A 22151-nucleotide genomic window follows, 5' to 3' on the forward strand; every position below is an offset into this window, starting at 1 on the left:
TGCTGGCCAGGAGGGGAAGGGGGGTACAGGCCGGATCATCCCATTGGTGGGATGGTGGCTGGCCTGGCAGGGTCCCGAGGGAGGTGCAGCCTGGGATGAGACCCCAGGCAGAGCTCTGCAGGGAGGGGCTCTCCAGGGCTGTGTGGACCCCAGGCCAGGGGGGACCCAGGCCAAGCCTGTAGCTTGGGCAGGTCCCCAGGTGGCTCTCTGGGAGTCTAGGGTATCTGCCTCTGGACTCATCCCTCCAAGGCATCTTGGGAGGAAGGTGTTACTGCCCATTTTACAGATGGAACTGCCGAGGCTCAGAGAGCCAAGACTCCTGCCTCAGGCCACAGTGTGTCCCAGGTGGGCCAGGCCAGTTCTGCTGCTCACTATGAATGCACTGAGAAGGATGTGGGTGAGGGTGGAGAGAGACCCTGGGGGCCCGAGGCTGGGGGTCACGACTGAGGGGACCCCATCCCACTGTCAGCCCCAGCCACTGCGGCACTCCCAGCTGGAGACAAACTGAATACTGAGCGGCCACCCTGGGTGGAGGCTGCCCTCAAGCACCCACCCAGCCCTCAGGACCCGGGACTCTGAACTCTGGCAGGCTGTGGCTTGGGCTGAGGTCCCAATCAAGGTGACCCTGTCTCCAGGAATGGACAGGCGTCCACTTGCAGGGCGCTTCACAGACTTCACAGTTTGACCCCTGGCCTGACCCTGAGCTTGTCCCCAAGTCCCGCCAGTGTCTCCTGGGGCCTGTGTCTCCTGGTACTCTGTCTCCTGGGGCGAGTGGGCAGGGAGCTGACACGCATAATCCTTTGTTGAATCTAGATCTTTCTTTGAAGTGGGAAATCATTATGCAATCAAGCTCTGGGTGGGGGCCAGATGGGGAAGGGCTGGCCAGGTGGGCACAGGGGAGGGGAAGGCAGTGGGGGAAGACAGCTGGAGGTCACTGCTTGAGTCTGGCCGACACCTCCTGGGGGAAGGAGAGCTGCCTGGTGGCGAATTCCCGGACGCTCGGCTCTGGGTCACTTTAGAGATCTTCAAAAGCTCCAGGAGAGGAGGAGCAGGTCAGAGGTGACCCCAGTCCAGGAGCAGCCCCTTCACTCCAGCCTGGGTCGGTTGGGTGAGGCCAGCTCAGAGCCCACCTCCTGTGATTCCAGGCCTGGGTACTTCCCTCCACACTCACCTGCCACTGCCATTCCCCGGTCCCTTGTTTTATTGGTGCCATGAGGCAGCTGTGGAGCAGATGTGAGCCCAGGCCCCAGGTGCCCTGATGGGGGTGTAGGGGGGATCTCGGCCTCCAGATATGAAGGTGGGGTGGGGGCTGGGTGCTGCTCAGGAGGCCTGAGTCTTTGTCCTGATGCTGGGCTGGGGAGGGTCCCCTCTGGGGCCTTAGTCTTGCTGTCTGCAGTGGGTCTTAGTGTGCCTGGGTGGGGGTGTGGGGGTGTGGGCTATGGGAGCTCTGGAGGGAGGACCACTTACTGTGGAACAGCAGGTTGGTGTGGCATTCAGCATCTGGGACTCCCTGTCTCCTGGGGGGCTCCAGCCCACCCCTGCCTGCTCTTCAGCTCAAAGCCCCTCCTCATCCACCCCTTTCCTCTCTTGTGGGCGGGTGGGTCAGGGCGGGTCAAGGGTGCTTGGGTGGGGGCAGGCCTGGGTCCCTCCAAGCCAGGCTCTGCGCCCTCCCACCTATGAAGAGCGCCGCCCAGGTCTTGATGTAGCAGGAGTGGCCGTGCAGGTGGCTGCGCAGGTGGCGGAGGCCCTGTGACAGGTGGATGCGGAATTCCTCCTGGCTTCGCGTCATCTGGCAGGAGAGCACACCTGGGTGGGACAGGGGTTGGGGGGCCGTGGGGGTACCATGGACCTCCAGCCCCAGCCTGCCTTGCCCAGCCCCCGGGGCTGCCACAGCAGCTGTGTGTGAGGCAGGAGGGAACAGGGAGCCGCAAGCCTGGCCCTCCCAATCCCTGGCCCTGTTCCTCCTCACCGATCCCAGGCCCGTCACCAGGCAGGTCCAGAGGAAGTGGCAGGCGCTGAGGCCCCTCTCCCAGGCCAGCGTGCAGAAGAGGGTGTGCCATAGCCGCCAGAGGAGCAGTACAGCGCAGCGGTAGAGGGTGAACTTGGCTTGCTGTGGGGATGGGCGCAGAGGACACGCCTGCTGCCCTTGTCTGAGCCCCTTGCCCTGGAGACCACAGGCCTCGGTGGGCACTGGAGGCAGCCTGCTGTGCAGGTATCCTTGGCTCCGTTCTGCTTGTGCCCCTCGGCAAGCCTCCCACAACCTGGCAGTGCCACCTGGTGCCCCCTACCCTGAGAGCCCAGGCTGGCCTGCCCGTGGCTCTGGCTGTTCATCCCATGGCTGCTGCATGTCCTCCTTTTCCCCATGGCAGGGAGACCCACGAGGCCAAGCCGTGACTTTGTGGGCTGTGCACAGGGCTTGTGCTGGCACCCCAGGCGGGGGTGCAGTCCATATTCCAAAAAGCTCCTTGAGCTGCTGGACCCCCCACCCCGTGCCAGGCCCTGGGGACACAGCAGTGGGCAGAAAAGGCCGGGTCCTGCCACATCGACAGCAAGCCTCACTTGCATGTGTGTGCGCAGTGGGGGAGTGGGCAGGCCGACTGTGGTCAGAGGAACCAGTCAGGCAGCCAGACCCTCTGCCTGCCACTTACTGCCCCGTGGGACCCCTCCCCACTCTCAGGCAGCCCTGCTGCCATCCGTCTGCCCCATGCCATGGCCTTCTGTGGGCCCCAGCCCAGGCCAAGACAAAGGTCTACTACCTGCCTTGCCTGGGGGGAGCACTGACCGTGGCGACAGCTGGGCATCGATCCTTCAGGTGCAGGAGCATGGGTACCATGCTCTGGTGCACCTGGGTCCGCAGACCATTCAGATCCCTGCCTGCTGTCACCACCACCAGGTCCCTGAACAGTGCCATGGCTGCCGCCCGAATCCCATCCTGCTCCTGCAAAGCAGAGGCTCAGAGGCACGGCCAGGCCTGTCTAGGGGCCCCGGCTTTGGTCCAAGTGGGACCCCACACCTCGTTGTAGGGGTGCAACTCAGTTCCTTCCGCCAGATTCCTTCACCCAGGCTCTTGGCTCCTGGGGCTGGGCCTCTCCCTCACACAGGGCTGTATCTCCGAGGACATAAAAATCACATCTCCCTTCTACCCAGAAGTGCATCCTGGCAGCCAGCATCATGAATGCATTTGAGGGGTGCCTATCCCCCAATTTTCCAGTGAAGGAAAAACAGCCACACAAACCATGTGGGTGTGTCCGAGTTACATCCGGGCAGTCTGCTGTGGGGCTGGAGTCCAGTGAAGCTGGGGACTGGACGTGAGAGCTGGTTCAGCGCCATGGAGAAGGGGTACACGCCATGGGCCTACCTCCGCTGAGGGCTACTAGAGGGCAGCTCTCCTGGGCCTGGGCCTCCCTGCTGCGGCTCGGGTCCCCCTTTGGCAAAGAAAGGGAGCTGGGTTGGGAGGAGGGTCCTGCTTTGCCCCAGTGCTCACGTCGTCAAAGAAGGAGTGTGTGTTGATGGCGACACTGAGGCTCTGGAACCCCACGCCCTGCGCGCCCAGGCGGTGCAGCGTGTCTGACACGGTGTCCATGATACACATGACCACCTGCTCACTGCTCTGGAAGGAGCTGTTGAGGAAGGGCCGCAGCTGCCCCTGCAGCAGGCTTCCCTGGGGGCGGTCGGGGCTAGTGGGCGGAGGGCACCAGGACCTGCTGGCCCTGCAGCTCGCCTGGCCCTCCCACTTGCCCCCCTCACCCCATCTGCACTGGAGGGTGACTCAGAGTTGTGGATTCCGACCTGGCCCTGCCCACCATGGAGAGCTGCGCTCCCACCCGGGCTTTGCCCACTAAGAGCTGCATGGCCTGGACAGGGTGGCCTCTCTTCTTTTTTGAGACAGGGTCTCACTCTGTCACCCAGGCTTGAGTACAGTGGTGTGATCATAGCTCACGGCAGCCTTGACCTCCCAGGCTCAAGCGATCCTCCCACCATAGCCTCCTGAGTCGCTGGGACTAAAGATGTGTGCCACCACGCCTGGCTATTTTTTTTTTTTTGGTAGAGATGGGGTCTCATTGTGTTGCCCAGGCTGGTCTCAAACTCCTGGGCTTGAGCAATCCACCTGCCTTGGCCTCCCAAAATGCTGGGATTACAGCTGTAAGCCAACACATTCAACTTGTCTTTTTTTGTTGTTGTTTTTTTTTGCATGTTTGCAGTGAGTTCCTGAGTTATTGGGATGAATGGTCAGCAGTGTGTCCACCAATGGATGTTTCTTGACATTGGGACCCTCATCGATGCCTTGTGTACAAACCAGGGTGATTGGTACAACCTTTAAACAAGTTTAAAGCAACGTTGTTAGCTGTCTAAGCTGTTTGCTTTGAAAATATTTATGTTCAGCAAGTGAGTCATTCAACAGACACAGTTTCTGAGCATCTGTGTTTGCAGCCACTGTTTGAAGACCAGGGTTCTGGCTGGGTCAGAACAGGGCAAAAGAACGGAATTTTAATGGAAATGGCTAGAAAAGAAAATGGAGATGCATAGCATGGCTTATTGCTGCTCAGTTAGAGTGGAGTGGGGTGGCCAGCGCCAGCCACACCTGGTCCCGCCTACCCATCCCCACGCTGGCAGGCCTCCCTGGCTGGCAGTGCTCTCGGGGCCTGTCTCTCTTGACCTTCTGTGGCTGCTCACCTACACCCCACTTGATGCCAGGCAGGGAAGCATCCCTCCTCTCTGGACCTGGTCCTCCTGGTCTAGCAGGGCCCTTCTTTGCCTTTCTCTCTTCCCTGTATTCAGTGCATGGTTCAGAGGAGGCACATGGAAACTTCCTACTGATCATTTCTCTGTCTGGGAGAACATATGGTACGGAGACAACCAAACACTGAATGAATGAATGAATGGGGGAACAAACATGAGTAACTGATTGAATGAATAGATACATAAAGAATGAGCAAAATAAATAACGCAAGAATGAGTCGTAGATGAAGGACCCAAGGACCAAGTGGGTGGCTGGAGGGATGGATATGTGGGTGGATGGGGGGGATCAATGGACGGATGAATGGAGGAATGAATGAATGGGTAGATGGATGGAGGCATGCCTGGAGAGATGAATGGGTGGGTGGATGGTTGGATGGATGGAGGGATGAATGGGTGAGTGGATGGATAGGTAGGTGAATAGCTGGATGGGTGGCTGGATGGGTGGAGACATGGATGGAGAGATCAATGGATGGGTAGGTGAATAGCTGGATGAATGGGTGAGTGGATGGTTGGATGGATGGGTGGGTGTATGGGATCAATGGATAGATGGAAGGATGAATGGCTGGGTGGGTGGTGGAGGCATAGAAGGAGAGATGAATGGGTGAGTGAATGGACAGGTAGGTGAATAGTTGGAAGAATGGATGAAGAGATGAGTGGACTGGATGAAGGGGTGGGTGGGTGAATGGATGGATGCATGGAGAGAGCAATGGGTGGATGAATGGGTGGATGTGTGGGTGGGTGGGTGGATGGATGCATGGACGGAGAGATGAGTGGACTGGATGAATGGGTGGGTGGGTGGATGGATGCATGGATGGAGAGATGAGTGGACTGGATGAATGGGTGGGTGGGTGGATGGATGGATGGATGGAGAGATCAATGGGCTGGATGAATGGGTGGGTGGGTGGGTGGGTGGATGGATGCATGGATGAAGGATAGAGGGATGAACAGATTAATGAGGAGGTGCTATCTAGTCTCCTTCTTCCATTAAGCACCTACTATGCATCATGCGCAATGCAACAGGCTTTGCCAGCTGTGACCCTAATGGAGGTCTCTTCTGAACCATGCGGAGAGCTGTGAGTGGAACAGAGTTAGTGTGAACTAGTCTGCTGGGCAAATGACTTTGGGATCTGTTTGGAAACTGTCCCTTCTACTACCTTTCTATGATCACACTTTCTCCCACAAGCTCTGAAAATGTTTATGTTCATAACTGCCTCCTCCAACAGCAACAGAAATGGGGGCTGGGCATGTCCCTCCCCTCTGGGGTCTTATCACAGCCCCTGGGGTGGATGAGGGGAGGCTAAGCCTCCACAATTCCTGATCAGGTGAGAAAATCTCTGCCTCTAACTTGGCATTTTCATTGTGCAGTCAGCCAGGCAGGAGGGTTGCTGCCGCCAGTGCCTCTAGGGCTGACCTGCCTACCATAGGAGACAGGCACTATTACTGCTCCCATTTTACAGATGTGGTCGCTGAGGCCTGGGGAACTGACAAAGCCTGCCAGCTAGAAGGTGCTGGGGCGGGGATAGGTCCAGGGCCTGGACCCTTCGCCACTGGTGCCCTGGGCCCCCACAGCAAGGGCAATGTCAGTAAGTTGGGGGCTGTAGCTGGGTAAGACCAGATCTCCCCAAGGTGGCATCACAGGCCTTCCCTCCCACAGCTGTTCCTGATGATGGTGGTGAGGTAGAACGGTTTGGAACTGGAGGCGTCAGCAGGGGGTTGGGAGGACTCATTCATAAGGTTCTCAGAGGGCGTTCTCCTCACTGGCTGAGCCTTGGGATGCTACCTGGCCGGCTTCACAGTGGCCACCTGGAGGTCTGCGACAAGGTCCCCCTCTCTGTGGGTGTAAGGAGACAGTCCCCGGGGAATAGACACTTCACCCTTCCCACAGCCTGCCCTGTTCTACAGCTGAGGAAACAGGCCCAGAGAGGTGGAGTCAGGTGCGGCAGCCACACCACCTGAAGTGACAGAGCTGGGATTCCAACCCGATGGCCCTTGCCTACACACGGTGCACCGGCTGTTCTGTGGGGTCAGGGGTGTGCCAGCCATGGTGCCCAACTGCCCTTACCTTATCCGGGTGGAAGAGGATGTTCCCCAGGCCCTGCAGACTCGACATGCAGACCTCGGGGCTGGGGTCCTGGAGGCCGTGTGCCAGCACGGTCAAGGCAGCCTGTTTGGGAAGCACCTCCAGCAGGGCAGGGCGAGGAACACCCCAGCTGTAGAGGAACTGGGGTGGCCCCCGGGAGGGCAGGCAGGTCACTCTTTTGTGAGGTGCCTGCATCTGTGTTGAGGGATGGGGCTCTAGGTCCAGGGTACGGTTGGGAGTTTCAGGGAGGAAAGCTGACCAGTACCCTTTGGGTATCTCAGTTAACAAGTATTTGAAACTTACCTGGTTCAACCCCTTCACGTATAGCTGGGAAACTGAGCCCCAGAAAGGGAAAGGGCCTTGCCTGAAGTCACACAGCCAGGCGAGGCCCCACTTGTATCATGGGCCAGGCTTGTGGGGTACCTGGGGGTGGAGCTCCCATGGAGGGCGGCCCAGGCGGCTGGTGGGAGCTGGCATGAGGCTTTCGCTTGGGTTCCCCTACTGGTGATATTTATGGAAACTGCGCGCTCCTCACCCCAGCCTGAGCTTGCAGCTCCAAAGCACGCCACCCCCAGTGTCGTCTGCTTCTACCCATCCATTCCCCCTTTGGCTTCACCGTGAGTCGCACAGGCAGGACAGGGCTGGTTGGAGCCTGAGTCTGCACCCAGTGCCCCTTCAGCTCTGCAGGGATTGTTCTGGGGAGGGCTGAGTGGGAAGACAGGTCCCCAAAGGCTGCAGCCCCCTCCAAGGGCTGAGAGTGGAAAGGCAGGGGTGCAAGGGGGTCTGTCTGGGCAGCCGCCCTGGTCAGGGCGAGCTTTGGTGTGTGTTCTGCTGGGGTGTCAAGGAGGCTGGAGGAATTAGAGTGAACTAGGCTCAGGCATCTGAGGTGCTCCCTGCCCGCATGCACCCTACCTCGGTGAGGATGAGGATGGCCACCTTCCTCTTCTGCTCCTCTGGGCTCTGCAGCCTGGGCAGCAGCTGGCACAGCACCGCCTTGAGCTGCCTGCAGTGGTTCTGCACCATGGACCTGCCGGGGAGGGCCTGGGCTGGGGGTCACTGCCTGGAGCGCACCCTCCTGCCCCACTCCGTCTCATTGGGCCCAGCGTCTAGAAGAGTCCCGACGTGGTGGGCATGTTCCCACTCCCTTTGCATCCACTGGCTGTCCACTGCATGCCAGGCCTGGGCTGGACATGGGGGAGAAGGAGATGCAGGCACAACCCTTGTCCCCTAGACGGCCTCGGGCCAGGGTGAGGGCTGGGGGAATCAGCAGGCTCTGGGTGTGTGCCTGTGACGGGGGGCAGAGGGCTGTGTCCCATGTCCTGTGTCCCGTGTCCCTTCACTGCAGTCCAGATACCCAGCCCCCTGGATGGGCGTGGCCTGAAGCAGGCTGCCTCCACCTGTTCTGGCCCCACCGTACCTGGCGAGGAGGCCCACGCCCTTTGGGTAGGCGTGGATGGTGGTGTAGAGCTTCCAGGAACCCTGCAGCTCCAGGTGGGCAAAGACATGCCAGTGCCCCATGGTGGACAGTAGGCTCTTCAGTGCCTTCAGGGGTGTGCTGCAGCTGAGCAGAGGGGGTTCAGGACCTTGGCCACAAGTGGCCACCTGGGCCACCCCCTGCCCTGGGAAGGGTGCCCAGCTGACCCAGATAGAAAGCCACATTCTGGTTCCTGTGCCCGACGTCACTGAGGGCCCCAGGGCTGCCATCTCCTGCCCTGCTTTGCACAGAAATGCTGGGGCCTAGGATTGGCGGGGCTGGTACAGGCACGGGGAGGCAGCATGTGCCCACTCAGACCTGGGCCTTGCTTGAGCAGGAGACTGGGGGTGCCCTTCTAGGGAGGGGCAGGGTTCAGCTAGAGGATGGCAGCATTTAAATATAGGCGAAGAGTACGGAGGGTGGCAGCAGGTGAGGGCATGGGAGAGCTAGGAAGTGTGGCAAGGCGGAGCCCAGGGAAGTGTCCATCCTCCCCTCCCGAGACTCCGCTGCCCTCAGTGGACACGGAGAAGCAGGTGGCTCGGCCCTTGCTTGTGTGTGATGGAGAAAGATGCCGTGTGCGGCTTGTGGTGTTGCCGTGTGCTTGGTGGCTGCCAGGTGCCATGGGTGGCACCTCACCTGCCCAGCCTGAGGTGGAGCTCTACTGTCTCTCTCCTTCAGCAGAGGAGGGAGCGGTCCGGAGAGGTGACACATCCTGTCACACAGCCCGGCCAGGGGCACAGAGGTGGAGTCAAGTTGGGCCCTGGTGCCAAACCTGCCAGTGATATGACTGTCACAGGATGTCACTGTCACTGAACACAGTCCCTAGGGCACAGATAGGAAGCCCTAGCATGCAGGCCCATGACACATGAGATGGCCCTGGCTTGCTGGCCTATCTGTCTGTTCCAGCCACCTCCCCAGCTCAGTCAGTGTGAGGGCATCACCCTGGATGTGTGAGCACGCCCGGGTGGACGAGGCCATCAGCTTGAACCAGGCACGTTTCTGAGCAGATTTGCAAAACCAAGTGTCAAATGATGAAATGCCATCCGTGAAAGTTCTGATGCTGCCAATCCAAATGCCAGCTGGCTTGTCCTCTTGCCCCGAGCTGTGTCATAAAAAGAGGCAGCATTTTCCAGGTCACTGGTCTCAGCCACAAAGTGACAATTGTTTTCAGAAGAAGGGGACTTGGTGGGGGGAGTGGCATTTTGTTTGCTCTGGGAGGATTCCAGAAGCTTCTGGTCCTGTGGCTTCTTGGGTACTGGATGGTTTGTTCTTCGAAATTGCCTTGTCCCTGCAGCCACAGGAGGGCTTCTGGAAAGATGGGCTGATTTCAGCACTCTTGGGAATCCATGTCCAACTCCCCTGCAGGTCCGTAAAACTGCAAACCACCTCCAGCCCAGGACCCCCGGCCATGCTCATGGACAGGTGTCTCCTGAAAGCCATGTATAGCACCAAGGCCAATGAAGGCAGAGCCCCTTGAATCTATGCCTGGCCACAGACTCAGGGAAACATCTCCGTTCCTCTGGTCCCAGTGTCGTTGCCTGCCTTCAGCTTCTTTGGACACTTGGCATCCCAGTGACGCCTGCCCCGTACCTGACCAGCCCCCCTTTCCCCACTCTGCTCCCAGAGGGCAAAGGCACCTGAGAAAGAGGAGGCAAAGCCCCTCTGCTTTCCACACCCCTCCCCAGCCTGGGGGTCCATGAGACCCCTTTCCCTCTCCCACTCTTTCCTCTTCTGGTTTTATTTTTAATTGTGGTAAAATACACATCTCATAAAAGTTACCATTTTAAGTGTACAGGGCAGGGCATTGAGCACATTCAAATACTGGGCAACCATCACCCCCATCCATCCCCAGAATGTTCTCATCTGCTCACACGGAAAACTTGTCCCCATTAAACCCCCCACTCTCCCTTTGCCCAGTCCCTGGCACCCAGCATTCTACTTTCTGTCTCTATAGATTTGGCGACTCATGGACCTCCAGTAAGTGGACCCATACAGTATTTGACTGGCTTATTTCACTCAGCAGAATGTGCTCAAGGTTCGTCCATGTTGTAGCGTCAGAATTTCCTGCATTTTCAAGGCTGAACAGTATTCCATTGACTGGGTGGACCACCCTGCTTATCTGTTCACCCACTGATGAACACTTGCGTTGCTTCTATCTTTGGGCTACTGTGAATAGCACTGCTGTGAGCAGGGTGTGCAAATATCTGCCCCAGGTGCCTGCTTTCCTTTCTTTTGGGTGTAAACTCATTAGTGGAATTCCTGGGCCATATGGTAGTTCCACATGTGAGTTTTTAAGGAGCTTCCATACTGTGTTCCAAAGGAGCTGCACTGTTTTGCATTCCCACCAGCAGTGCACAAGGCTTCCAATGCCTCCACCTCCTCGCCAACATTCATTTTCTGATTTTTTTTTTTGGACGGTAGTCAACCTGATGAGTGTGAAGTTCCTCTTCTTTTGATCGCAAGGTTTTGCCCCCAAATCCCCGGCGAACAGATGGAAAGATGAAGATGAGATGAGGGTGAGGATGATGAATGTCTTCCAGATAAAGAGAAACGATGTAGCCCATTAGAATTAACTAGAGTTGGCCCACATGGATGGCATGTGAGAGCAATGAGAATTCCTTTGTGGGGCCGGGTGGATACTGGCTGGAGGTGGACACAGCTGAGAACTGACCGACTTAGGAAACGTCTCTAAGGAAAAGGCTTTGTGAGTGGAGGAGCAGGGGAGAGGAAGGCCCCTCCGGCCAGCTTGGCAGCCCCTGTTGAAGCCCTTCCCGGGGAAGGGTGACCTGCCCGACCCCACTTGCCGCTCGCTGGTCCTAGAGGCCCGTCCATCTCAGCAGGACATGGGACCTTCAGAGGCCCGGGACTAGCCCCACCAGGCCTCAGGATTGTGTCCTGTGCTGGGCACGCAGACAGTGGCTACTCAGCACTGCACATCCAGACGCCCTTCTGGGCCCCTGTCCCCACCTTGGCAGTGCCACAGCAGCCTGGCAGGGGCCTCAGATCCCTGGCCACCGGGATACCCCAGGGTGATCCCGTGCTCTCAGGCCTCCCAGTCTCCATGGTGGCGAGGAAGCTGCTTGGGCAACCGGAGCCTGCGCCCCTGCGTGGGCTGAGGCTCTCCAGGCAGGTTCCGCTCCTCGGGCCAGTCAGAGGCCGTGGGAGCCGGGCCTGGCCAATCAGAGCCGCACAGGCCCTTGTGGCCAGAGTGATTGGTTCAGGGGTGGGCGTGTGGCCCAAGCTAGGCCAATCAGAGCCAAGGACTGTGCCAGTGGTGAGAGTTTCTCCTCTTAGGGCTGCGGGGGCCACCTCCAGGGTTCCGGGAGATCCTGCCCGGGGAGCGGCCAGCCGGTAGGGCGGAGCAGCCTGAGCAGAAACCACCGTGGCTCCGCGTGAGGCACATATCCCTGCTGTATGGGGAGCCTCCAGTGAGACAGACAGACAGATATCCCTGCTGTATGCCTCAGCCAGTGAGTCGGACAGACATCGAGCTGCGTGTGTGTGGGGGGCCCAGTGAGACAGACAGACAGACAGACAGACATCCCTGCTCTATGCCTCGGCCAGTGAGTTGGACAGGCGTCCAGCTGTGTGTGTGGGGCCCAGTGAGACAGACAGACAGACAGACATCCCTGCTCTATGCCTCGGCCAGTGAGTCGGACAGACGTCCAGCTGTGTGTGTGGGGGGCCCAGTGAGACAGACAGACAGACAGACAGACAGACNGGGGCCCCAGTGAGACAGACATCCCTGCTCTATGCCTCAGCCAGTGAGTCGGGCAGACATCCAGCTGTGTGTGGGGGGCCCCAGTGAGACAGACAGACAGACACACAGACAGACAGACAGACAGACAGACAGACATCCTGCTGTATGCCTCAGCCAGTGAGTCAGACAGACGTCAGCTGTGTGGGGGGGCCCCAGTGAGACGTCCAGCTGTGTTTGGGGGGTCCCAGTGAGACACACGTCCAGCAGTGTGGGGGGACCCCAGTGAGACAGACATCCCTGCTGTGTGGGGGAACCTGTGAAAGACAGATGTCCCTGGCTCTTCAGGATCTTCCAGTCTATGGGTGTGGGCAGTAAAGCAGGTAAAAGGCGCACGCAGGTAACAGTAGCAGAGCACAGATGGTAGCTGATGGCGGGGCTGCGGGGAGAAGAAAGCAGCAGGGGGTGGGAGGCGCCACGGGGCTGCTATTTTAGAGGGTGGTGGAGGAGGCCTCAGCGGGGTGCGGGTGAGCAGAGCCTGCAGAGGCAGGGTGGCTGGGGGAAGAACATTCCAGCAAGGGGAGGAGCAGACGGGTGAGGCTTTCTCCCAACCCCGCCACGTTCCGGGAGGAGAACGTTTTGTTAGCTTATTAGGGGAGATTCATGCATTTTGCATGGTTGAACTGAATAAAAAGGAACTTCACGCACATTCAAATTCAGAGGCAAGATGAGAAGAAGTGGCATTTTAAAAATGACTTGCCTTTGGGAGAGCCGTTAAAACGGACAAACTGCGTGACACACATCATAATACAAACAAATGAAAAGAGTCAGCCCCAGCGGTTTTTAAAGACTTGCTTATTGGAGTTTTGGAAATACGACCTGGGGCAGAGTGAGGATGAAAGCAGCCAGCTCTACTGAGCCCAGAATAGGGCGGAGGGGTGGGGGGGTGGGTGACGGGAGAGGGTGAAGGCCAGTGAGATGCCTAAGAGGGCCTGGCAAGGCATTGCCCCCATGCGTGAGCCCAGGTCCCCTCTGCATCGACATGCTGTGTGGCTCAGGGGAAGCCTCTGACCCTCTCTGAGCCTCAGTCGCCTCATCTGTAAAGCAGGGAAGATGACATTCATCTCGAGCCCTCGCAGGAAGCCCACTGGGGTAAGATGTGGCTCACTGCATGGGTGCTCTTGGTAATGCTGTCCCCGTGGAGTCCTGTATGGCAGTGACACTGAGTGTCTCTACTGCCAGGCACCCTCAGGTGATGGGTAAGCAGGACCCACACCTGCCTGTGGGTGCTGTCCACAGCCCCTGTGGTCCCAGCTGTGGATGGCGCTCGGGCTCATGACTGTTGTGGGTTGAATTGTGTACCCCTAAAAAAGAGATATGAAGTCAACCATCGGTACCTGTGAATGCGACCTTATTTGGAAATAGGTATTTGCAGCTATCATTAAGTTGAGGTCGCTAGGGTGGGGCCCTAACCCAATGACTGGCATCCTTCTAAGAAGGGGAAATTTATTCAGATGCTGAACTTAACTGTTCAACTGCTGAACCACTCAACAGACATGAACTAAAACTTACTTGACAGCTGGAAAAAAAAATAAGGGGAAATTTAGACCCTGGCACAGAAAGGAAGACGTCAGGTGACCACAGGGGAAGAGATGAGTGTGGTGCAGCCTCAGGCCCGGGAGCACCCCGTGTGGCCACGAGACTCTGGGGACCAGATGCAGTGAGGAAGGACCTGCGGGTTTCAGGGGAGCACGCCCTGGCGACACCTTGGGTTTAGACTTCTGGCCTCCAGCACTGGGAGATGAACCATTCCTGTTGCTTTGAGCCCCTGGGGCACGCATGCTGGTTACTGTGCCACAGGAGGCTGACACTGTCTGTGTCCTGGATGCCTGCAGAACCCTGCGTGCTGAGAGCAGCTCGGCCACAGAGACCCCCCCCGCCAGGCGGCGCTGAAGGCATGGAGAAGCAGACACCCAGGCAGAACAGCAAAGTGGGACTATCTGGGGCCAGCAGCCTTCCGAGCCGAGAGCCTCAGGGGCTGACAGCATTCCCAGCTGAGGGCCTCGAGCAGACGCTGACCCAGGCATTTGTTCTCTCTGAACAGGTGATAATTATTAACAAACAGGTGTTCTGTGTGTTCTCACAGAACCAAGATAAACTAGGGAGGCAGCCGGTGCTTGCTTACCACTGATCACAGACAAACCAGGAAGCATTCTCCACGAGGGAGCCCCGGGGGTAGGTCACATATCCCCGCTGAAAGAATTGTTTTCACTGTGTGCGGCAGCCACGGACTGTTTTGCTGCCTTAGAATGCCCCAAGCAGTTTTCCACTTGTGGCGGTGGTGGTGGCAATGGCAGTGGCCAGAGGGGCTGGGGGGTGGGGGAGTGGGTGGCTAGATTTTCCTTGCCAGTGTTCTTCTTAGCAAACAATATACAGCTAGTGCTCGACTTACAACCACGATTGGGACCGGCAGACCGGTGGTAACACGATTTGGTCGTAAGTTGAGTGGGCTATATGTACAGTTGAAATGGTGCACGCGGAGATGGTAGTGCTGCTGGAAGCTGGTCTCCACTGTCGTATGCCCAGCTGGGCAACGTTTGCGCTGCCAGACACGGAGCAGTCGTGGCTAGCGATTGTGGTCGTAAAGTCGAACGGTCGTAAGTTGCATAGGTCGTAAGTCGATCAATACCTGGTAATTCTATCATACACTCAGCATTTCTCAGCACCTGTATGTGGCCAGGCCAGGTGGCCTGGGAGGCTTAGTCTTACCTTTGGGGGCTGGGCACATCCGCCTCTTGGGCCTGCTACGTGGGCTGAGGCTCCCCGGGCAGGTTCAGCTCCCAGACGTAGTGCGTCTGGGTGAGGAGGGCCAGGAGGCTCTCGGGTTAGGCCTTCTGCATGGCCTGGTTGAACTCCCGGGCGGATTGCGGCTCATGCAGCGTGTTCATGCCTGTCAGGGGCAGGTGTGGAGTGAGACTCCCAGGCCCTGGATCTCGGGACCAGGGGTTTTGACCCACAAAAGCCATATCTGAGCATGCTCGTCCCTCCCTGCTCCAAGCGCTTCGGGACCAAGTCCAAGTGTCCAGATGCTGTCCCTCCCTGTGGGGCCTGACCCTATGCCTCTGCAACCTCAGCCTGGCCCTCTCCTGCACCCTCTGCAGCCACTGCTCAGGTCTCACTGCTGCTGGATGGCCTGGTAGTCCCCAGCTGTCTGCCTGGATGCTGTCCACCCCGCACCCCTGCAGACCTCCACCTTGACACAGGGGCTTCCCGACTGCACACTGGATGCCGCCATCGGCCCTCTGCATTTTGCTCCTGTGTGAGGGTGACCTGCTGGAATCTGGGCCCTCCGCTCTGTTGCCTTGAAGGCAAGGTCCTATGCTGTGTGGTCCCACAGTACCCTCAGCTCTGCGTCTGGCACACAGCAGGGCTTGATGCCTGGGAGTTGGGGAACCCATGGTCCTGGCAGGCAGAGTTAGCTGGCAGCAGCCTTAGCTCCCAGCCCCCAAGGCCTACTGTGCCTTCAGGGTACTCAGTCCAGAACGTTCTCAGGGTGGGGGCCAGCACTGAGCAGTAATGACCGGGGGAGGGCAGGAATTGGCGGCACGGTGGGGTGCAGGGAAGGGTGCCCACTACATCTGGGTGGGTCTCACTGGGCTGCTGTGTGGTTCTCCGGCAGGGGCAGTATCAGGGCTGGGGAGTGTTGGGGATGGCCAGCTGACAGAGCCTGGGACCCAGGGGGTGCTCTCCCATCAGCCACCACTGTGAAACCACAGTCCTGCTGCAGGCAGCAGCTTGTCTGCAGGGCTCCGGGTGGCAGGGGGCTGCTGTGAGCTCCGGGCCACTGCTAGGGGGCACTTGAGGCAGGGACACAGCATGGAGAGGTCTCACAGGAACAGCTGTGGCCTCATCAGGCTCCAGGCAAGGTGCACAGGTGTGGCCATGCCCGGAGGGGAGCTCCTGGCTCCTGGGAGTGTGAGGCAGTGCTGGACTTAGGAGGAAAGCTGGGACTTCCTGCGGAGGGGGGCAGACGATGGCAGCTGCAGAGGGCAGCCTCTAAGATTCTTCCGAAATCTATGACTCCCCAGAACCCAAGCATGGGGAGGGCCATCAGTTCTCTCCACACCCTCCCCCTCTGCCTGAAGCCCCTCTCCAAGGCTCCCCTTGACAGCCCGGGGCACTGACGCGACTGTCCTGATTCACAGACAGGAGCCCACAGCCCTTGGCCAGGAGGTGGGAGCTGGGCTTGTGCGGTCAGCCCTGGGCGCATTTCCTCCAGACTGGGGCTGGAATGGGTGCAGCAGCCTGGATATGGGGTGCCCCCCACAGCCTGGCACACAGCTAGTGCCCGAGGTGTGGCCAGCATCTGACAGGGCGGTGGCAGAGACTCACGGCCAGCGAACTCAGGGAGGTTCTCTCCTTGGGGTGGGGGCTGCTGTTGCTGGCACCAGTGGGCAGGGGTTGCTCCTGCAGCCAGCCCAGCAGTGTGGCCAGCACCAGGTGGCTCATGGGCAGCTTGGCTCCCAGGGCCCTCCATAGCAGGAAGTTGTGGCTGTGGGCAGAGAGGGCACATGAGGGCAGTGCTGCCACCTGGGCCTGGCCGGGCTCAGTCACACCAGCAGGCCACCGTTGCCAGGGCCTGCATGCCTGGAACAGCAAACCTAGGCTGGGTCCTGAGCTGGACCCTAGTGGGGTGGGCCCAGTGCAGATAAGAGCATTGCAGGTCAGCGAGGGAGGGGCCCGAGGCAGGGGCGGGACACGCGTCCCTGGTCCTTGCTTGTGGTCTCATATCCACACTGGCCTCTTCCTGGGTCTCCCCACTTTCAGGGTCTCCCCGCCAGCTCCTCACCCATGCTGGAGGTTTCCTAATGTATCCCCATCTCCCAACTGCTTGTCACCTTCCTTGGCTCCCAGGTCCTGCAGACCAGAGCCCCAGCCAGCACTCAAAGCCATGGCCTCCAAGCCCTCTGGTCTCTGACCTCCAGCCCCTGCCTGCCCTTCCCTTTCTCTCCTTCCTGTCCTCTGGGGCTCCCACCTGTTCAGTCCTGGTGTTTAGAGCACTCCTCATCTCAGGCTAACTCCCCTCAGCCCTTAGGGCTCACCACAAGGTCACTTCCCTCTGGAAGCCTTCCGTGACTATGCCCTCCTAGTTCTGGGTTTTCGGGGTCCCAGCTCCTCAGGCCCAACCTGCTTCAGGTTACAGGTCGTCATGAGCACAGTGCTTCACAGTTTGTACAGTGCCCGTTCTGCAGACTGGAGAGAGGAGGCCTGCCCTGACAAGGCCCTGCCTCGTAGCTGGGAAGCCAGGCCTGTCCAGCTGGTGGCCCTTCCATGAATCCATGGGGCATGGCCCGGTGAGGCCTGGAGGGAAGGAAGGGACAGCTGGGTTGCCCCGAAAGGCTGGTGACCTCGATGACCCTGTTTACTGCCCTAAATGATCTTTGGGTCTGAGTGTTGAGTGGAAGGGGCTTGAAGGGGAGGGGAGCCCCTGGCATGAGGAGCTGGGGCTGGGAGGACCACAGGAGGGTGGCCCTGGGTGCCCCACCCCTGCTTTAAGACACTCAAGGGCAGCTGCCCTTGAAACCTGGGGAAGCCACTCCAGGCCCATCTGGCCCTTGGCTGGGTGGGCACAGCAGCTTGGAGGACTCCAGGAGTTCCTACCCAGCTGGAAAGAGCCGGGCCTTTGGAGCCAGAAGCGTCTAGGCTCAGACCCCCACTCTGCCCTGTGTGACCCTGGGGGAGTCACTTAGCCCTTCTGAGCCTTGGATTCCTTACTGCAGAGTAGTGGGCAGTGCCAGCCTTACGAGGCTTAAACTTTCCTACCCAGCTGGAAAGAGCCGGGCCTTTGGAGCCAGAAGCGTCTAGGCTCAGACCCCCACTCTGCCCATGCTGGCTGTGTGACCCTGGGGGAGTCACTTAGCCCTTCTGAGCCTTGGATTCCTTACTGCAGAGTAGTGGGCAGTGCCAGCCTTACGAGGCTTAAACAGGAGGATTCTCCCCTGAGTCAGCGTTTGTGCCCAGAGGGCAGCTGTTTCTATTCTCTCCCTGCAGGCCTGTCCCCCAGTCAGCAGGTGTGAGCCCAGTGCCATCACGTGCAGAGAGTGTCCCAGGGGACCAAGCAGTGGTGGAATCGGCAGGAATCTCAACCTCCTGTGCGTGACAGCCTTGTGGGGACACAGCAGGAATCGTGGAGTGCCGGATGCTCAGTGCTGCTCCAGAGAAGAAAGCAGCATGGGGGCAGGGGGCGAGTCTGGGTGCCTTCAGTTTCAGACAGGGCAATCAGGGACACATCCCCTGAGAAGGGGACTCAAGCAAAGCTCTGAGGATACTGGGAGGGAGTCAGGCAGCAATGTGGTGGGAGGGGACAGAAGCTTCCAGACAGACAGCCAGGAGACAGAAAGAAAGGCCAATGTTGCTGGGGTGGAGTGGGAAGGGGAGGGGAGAGGAGAGGAAGGCAGTGAGGTCATCGGGGCCACGGCACGAACTTGATGGCTGCTGTGAAGGCTTTGCCATTGGTTTGAGTGAGATGGGACCACTGGAGGATTTTACAGAGACGTGGCATGACCTGTGGGTGTTCTTCGAGGATGGGGGGATGACTGGAAGTGGGCAGGCCACTGGAGGTGAGAGCCGGTGGTGTCCTGGACCAGGGTGATGGCAGCGGGGCAGGACACAGGCAGAGGTGGAGCTGGCAGGGTTTTCTAGGGGGCGGGACGTGGGTGTAGAGAAGAGTCCGGACAGCACCAGGAATTCCAGCCTGAGCCACTGGGAGAATGGAGTCACCAGTTGGGACTTGGGGAAGCCTACAGGAGGGGCGGGTTAGGGGAGGCCAGGGGTGGGGCCTGGCTGGGTCAGTGGGAGACACCTGTGTGACACCCAAGCACTGCTGTCAGGGGGTCGGGGAGGGGCCTGGGCCAGAGGGGTCAGTGTTTAGGGGATATATGAAGCCATGGGATGGATGTGGCTGCCGTGGAGGTGAGTATAGCTAAGGAGGAGGATCAAGGGTCAGCCCTGTGGCCAGGGCTATGAAATCAGGGAGATGAGCCGGTAGAGGAGGCTGAGTGGGAGTGGCCGGGGAGGGAGGAGAAGAGCTGGGGAGAGCATTGTTCCCAGGAGGAGAGAGTCACTGGCTGAGTCAAATTCTGCTGACGGGCCACATAAGGTAGGGACAGAGAATGGACCACTGGACTTAGTGACATGAGGTTACTGCTGACCTTGACGACAACAGTTCTATTGGAGCAGCAGTGGACAAAGTCTGGCTCATGTGGATTTAAGAAGGAATGGGAGCTACAACTCACAGCCCAGAGACAACCCGATTCAAAAGCGGAGAAGGGGCTTGAATAGACACTTCTCCAAAAACAATATACAAATGGCCAATAAGCACATGAAGAGATGCTCCATGTCATTCATCCTAAAACCACAATATGTCACTTCACACCTACCAGGGTGGCTACAGCCCCACGATGAAAAACACCAAGTGTTGGCGACTACGTGGAGACACAGAAACCCTGGAACCTTGCTGGTGAAAGCAGAAAGTGGTGTCGTTGCTATGGAAAACGGGATGGCCATTGCTCAAAAAGCTAAACAGTACTGCCACGTGGCCCGGAAACTTCACTGCTAGGGGCACACCCAAAGGAACTGAGAGAAGGGACTCGAACATGCTTGTATGCCAGTGTTGACAGTGCCATTATTCATGGCGGCCCAAAGGCGGAGGAAACCCAAGTGTCCATGTCGTCTCCCCGTGCAGTGGATTACTAGTCAGCAATGAAAAGGAATGAAGTGCCAACACATGCCACATACAGCATGGACAGACCTTGAAAACATTAGGCAGAGGGAAACAGTCTAGACCTGAAAGGACAAATACACCATTCCACTTACATGAAATGTCTAGAATAGCCACACATAAGGCAGAAAATAGATTAGAGGTTACCAGGGGCTTTGGGGAGGGGGAGATGGGGAATTATTATTTAATAGTTACAGAGTTTATTTTTGGAGTGATAAAATTGTTTTAGAAATAGACAGTGATAAGAAGCAAAGAAGGATATTACATAATGATAAAAGGATCAATATAACAAGAAGAGCTAAAGATCCTAAATATATACGCACCCAATACAGGAACACCCAGATATATAAGACTTATAAAGAGACTTAGACTCCCACACAATAATAGTGGGAGACTTCAGCATCAGCATTAGACAGATCAATGAGACAGAAAATTAACAACGATATCCAGGATTTGAACTCTGATCTGGAACAAGTAGACTTAATTAACATTTATAGAACTCTCCACTTTAAATACACAAAATATACAGTCTTATCAGTACCACGTCACACGTATTTACAGGTTTAAATGAAACATTGGTTGGCTGCTTGTTTGTTATTTTCTTTCCTCATTTTTTCATGTCTCTATTATTAAGCACAATTATAGGCATACCCATTTTTAGACTGCATTCTAGCCTGGGCAATAAAGCAACACCCCCGTTCTCTCTCCCTCTTGCTCTTCCTCTTCCTTTTTCTTCCTCTCCTTCATTTTTTTTTCTATTCTTTTTTTTCTTTCTCTTAAAAAAAAAAAAAAAGTAACTAATGGCCAGGCATGGCCCAGCACTCTGGAATGCCAAGGTGGGTGGATTGCTAGAGTTCGGGAGTTAGAGACCAGCCTGGGCAACAGGGCGAAGCCCCATCTCTACAAAAAATACAAAAATTAGTTGGCCATGGTGGCATGTGCCTGTAGTCCCAGCTACTGAGGAGGCTGAGGTGGAAGGATCACCTGAGCCCTGGGAGGTCAAGGCTGCAGTGAGCCGAGATCACGTTCCTGCACTCCAGCACAGGCAACAGAGTGAGAAAAAAAAATAGAATTAGACAGTGGTGATAGCTGTGCAACAATTGTAAATACAATTAATGCCTGAATCATACACTTAAAAGTGAATAAAATGGCATAGTTTATATAATACATATTTAATACAATTAAAAAATGACATGCCAAACCCATTGAATCGTACACTTTAAATGGTCTAATTGTATAGTATGTGAGTTATATCTCGATAGATCTATTTTTTAAAAAAACGAATGAGAAGACTTCCTCTTCCAGCAGTGGGGCACTGAGTTACTTGAATCAACTCCATTGAAAACAACTCCAAAGGATGGAGAAAAATATAAATAATTAGTCAGGGTGTGGTGGGCTAACACCTGTAATCCCAGCACTTTGGAAGGATGAGGTGGGCAGATCACTTGAGGTCAGGAGTTTAAGACCAGCCTGGCCAATGTGGTGAAACCCCATGTCTACCAAAAATACAAAAATCAGGTGTGTGGCATATGCCTATAAATCCAGCTACTTGGGAAGCTGAGGCATGAGAATTGCTTCAATCTGGGAGGCAGAGATTGCAGTGAGTCAAGATTGTGCCACAGCACTCTAGCCTGGGTGATGAAGGGAGACCCCATTTCAAAAAAAAAAAAAAAAAAAAAAAAAAAAGAAGAGACAAAAGGGAAAAAAAAAAAAAAAAAAAAAAAAAAAAAAAAAAAAAAAAAAAAAAAAAAAAAAAGAAATAAAATATAAACAAGGGTCTTGGGAGTATTAAAGAGATGACAAGACTGTAGTCAACATGTGGGGAATATGATGACCCTCAGGGGTTGGGAGCAGGGAAGCTGATGCTTTGGGGGCATCTGACAATTCTAGACAATTAGATCCTTAGTTTTGACAGCTTTCTGGGATAAAAGGACAGAGACCGAAGCTGAGAGACGGCACAACGTGGTTAATCTCATAGGAGACTCTCTGCTACTTCCAGGCTGGTACTTAAGTGGGTGTGAAAAAACCCAAGCAAATTTCAGCCAGGTTTGAATTGTGTGGGGGGCATCCAGGGAATCTCAAGCACTGGATTTGTCTTAAGGTAATCGTGGGCTGCAGTATCCTTAGGTGATTGGCAGAGACAAAGACAAATTGTCTTAGTTGGAAGAAAATATCTTAATTGTGGGCCTAAAATTATTCCTACATTTTTTCTTTCAAAAACAATTTTTAGTATGTAGTCAAAGATAATCCAACACATGAGGAAGACAGACTCCATGGGTGACATACAGCAAGAATAACAAAGTAGACCTGAAAACTTAGAATTATCAGGCATGAACTATCAAACAAGTATTATGAATAAAGAAATAAAAGACAAACTTAA

At 56.5% G+C, this 22151-nt stretch overlaps 1 protein-coding gene and 1 non-coding gene across 2 annotated transcripts in view; one reads left to right on the forward strand and one right to left on the reverse strand.

Annotated features, from left to right (window-relative positions):
* Window positions 1–931: 931 nt before the first annotated feature.
* LOC108291214 (maestro heat-like repeat family member 5) overlaps window positions 932–22151 on the reverse strand; it is a 64908-nt gene continuing 43688 nt past the window's right edge. Inside the window, 10 exon segments of the mRNA XM_037732473.1 lie at window positions 932–1032; window positions 1675–1789; window positions 1988–2110; window positions 2783–2938; window positions 3485–3661; window positions 6803–6961; window positions 7733–7847; window positions 8238–8381; window positions 14761–14941; window positions 16380–16543. Of these exon segments, the coding sequence (XP_037588401.1) occupies window positions 932–1032; window positions 1675–1789; window positions 1988–2110; window positions 2783–2938; window positions 3485–3661; window positions 6803–6961; window positions 7733–7847; window positions 8238–8381; window positions 14761–14941; window positions 16380–16543 (1435 nt within the window).
* Window positions 13500–13572, forward strand: LOC119468582. The gene has a single exon (XR_005197280.1). It is a non-coding gene; the product is annotated as a small nucleolar RNA SNORD5 (small nucleolar RNA).

This window comes from Cebus imitator, unplaced genomic scaffold (genome assembly GCF_001604975.1).
Source record: "Cebus imitator isolate Cc_AM_T3 unplaced genomic scaffold, Cebus_imitator-1.0 Scaffold449, whole genome shotgun sequence".
Taxonomy (NCBI): domain Eukaryota; kingdom Metazoa; phylum Chordata; class Mammalia; order Primates; family Cebidae; genus Cebus; species Cebus imitator.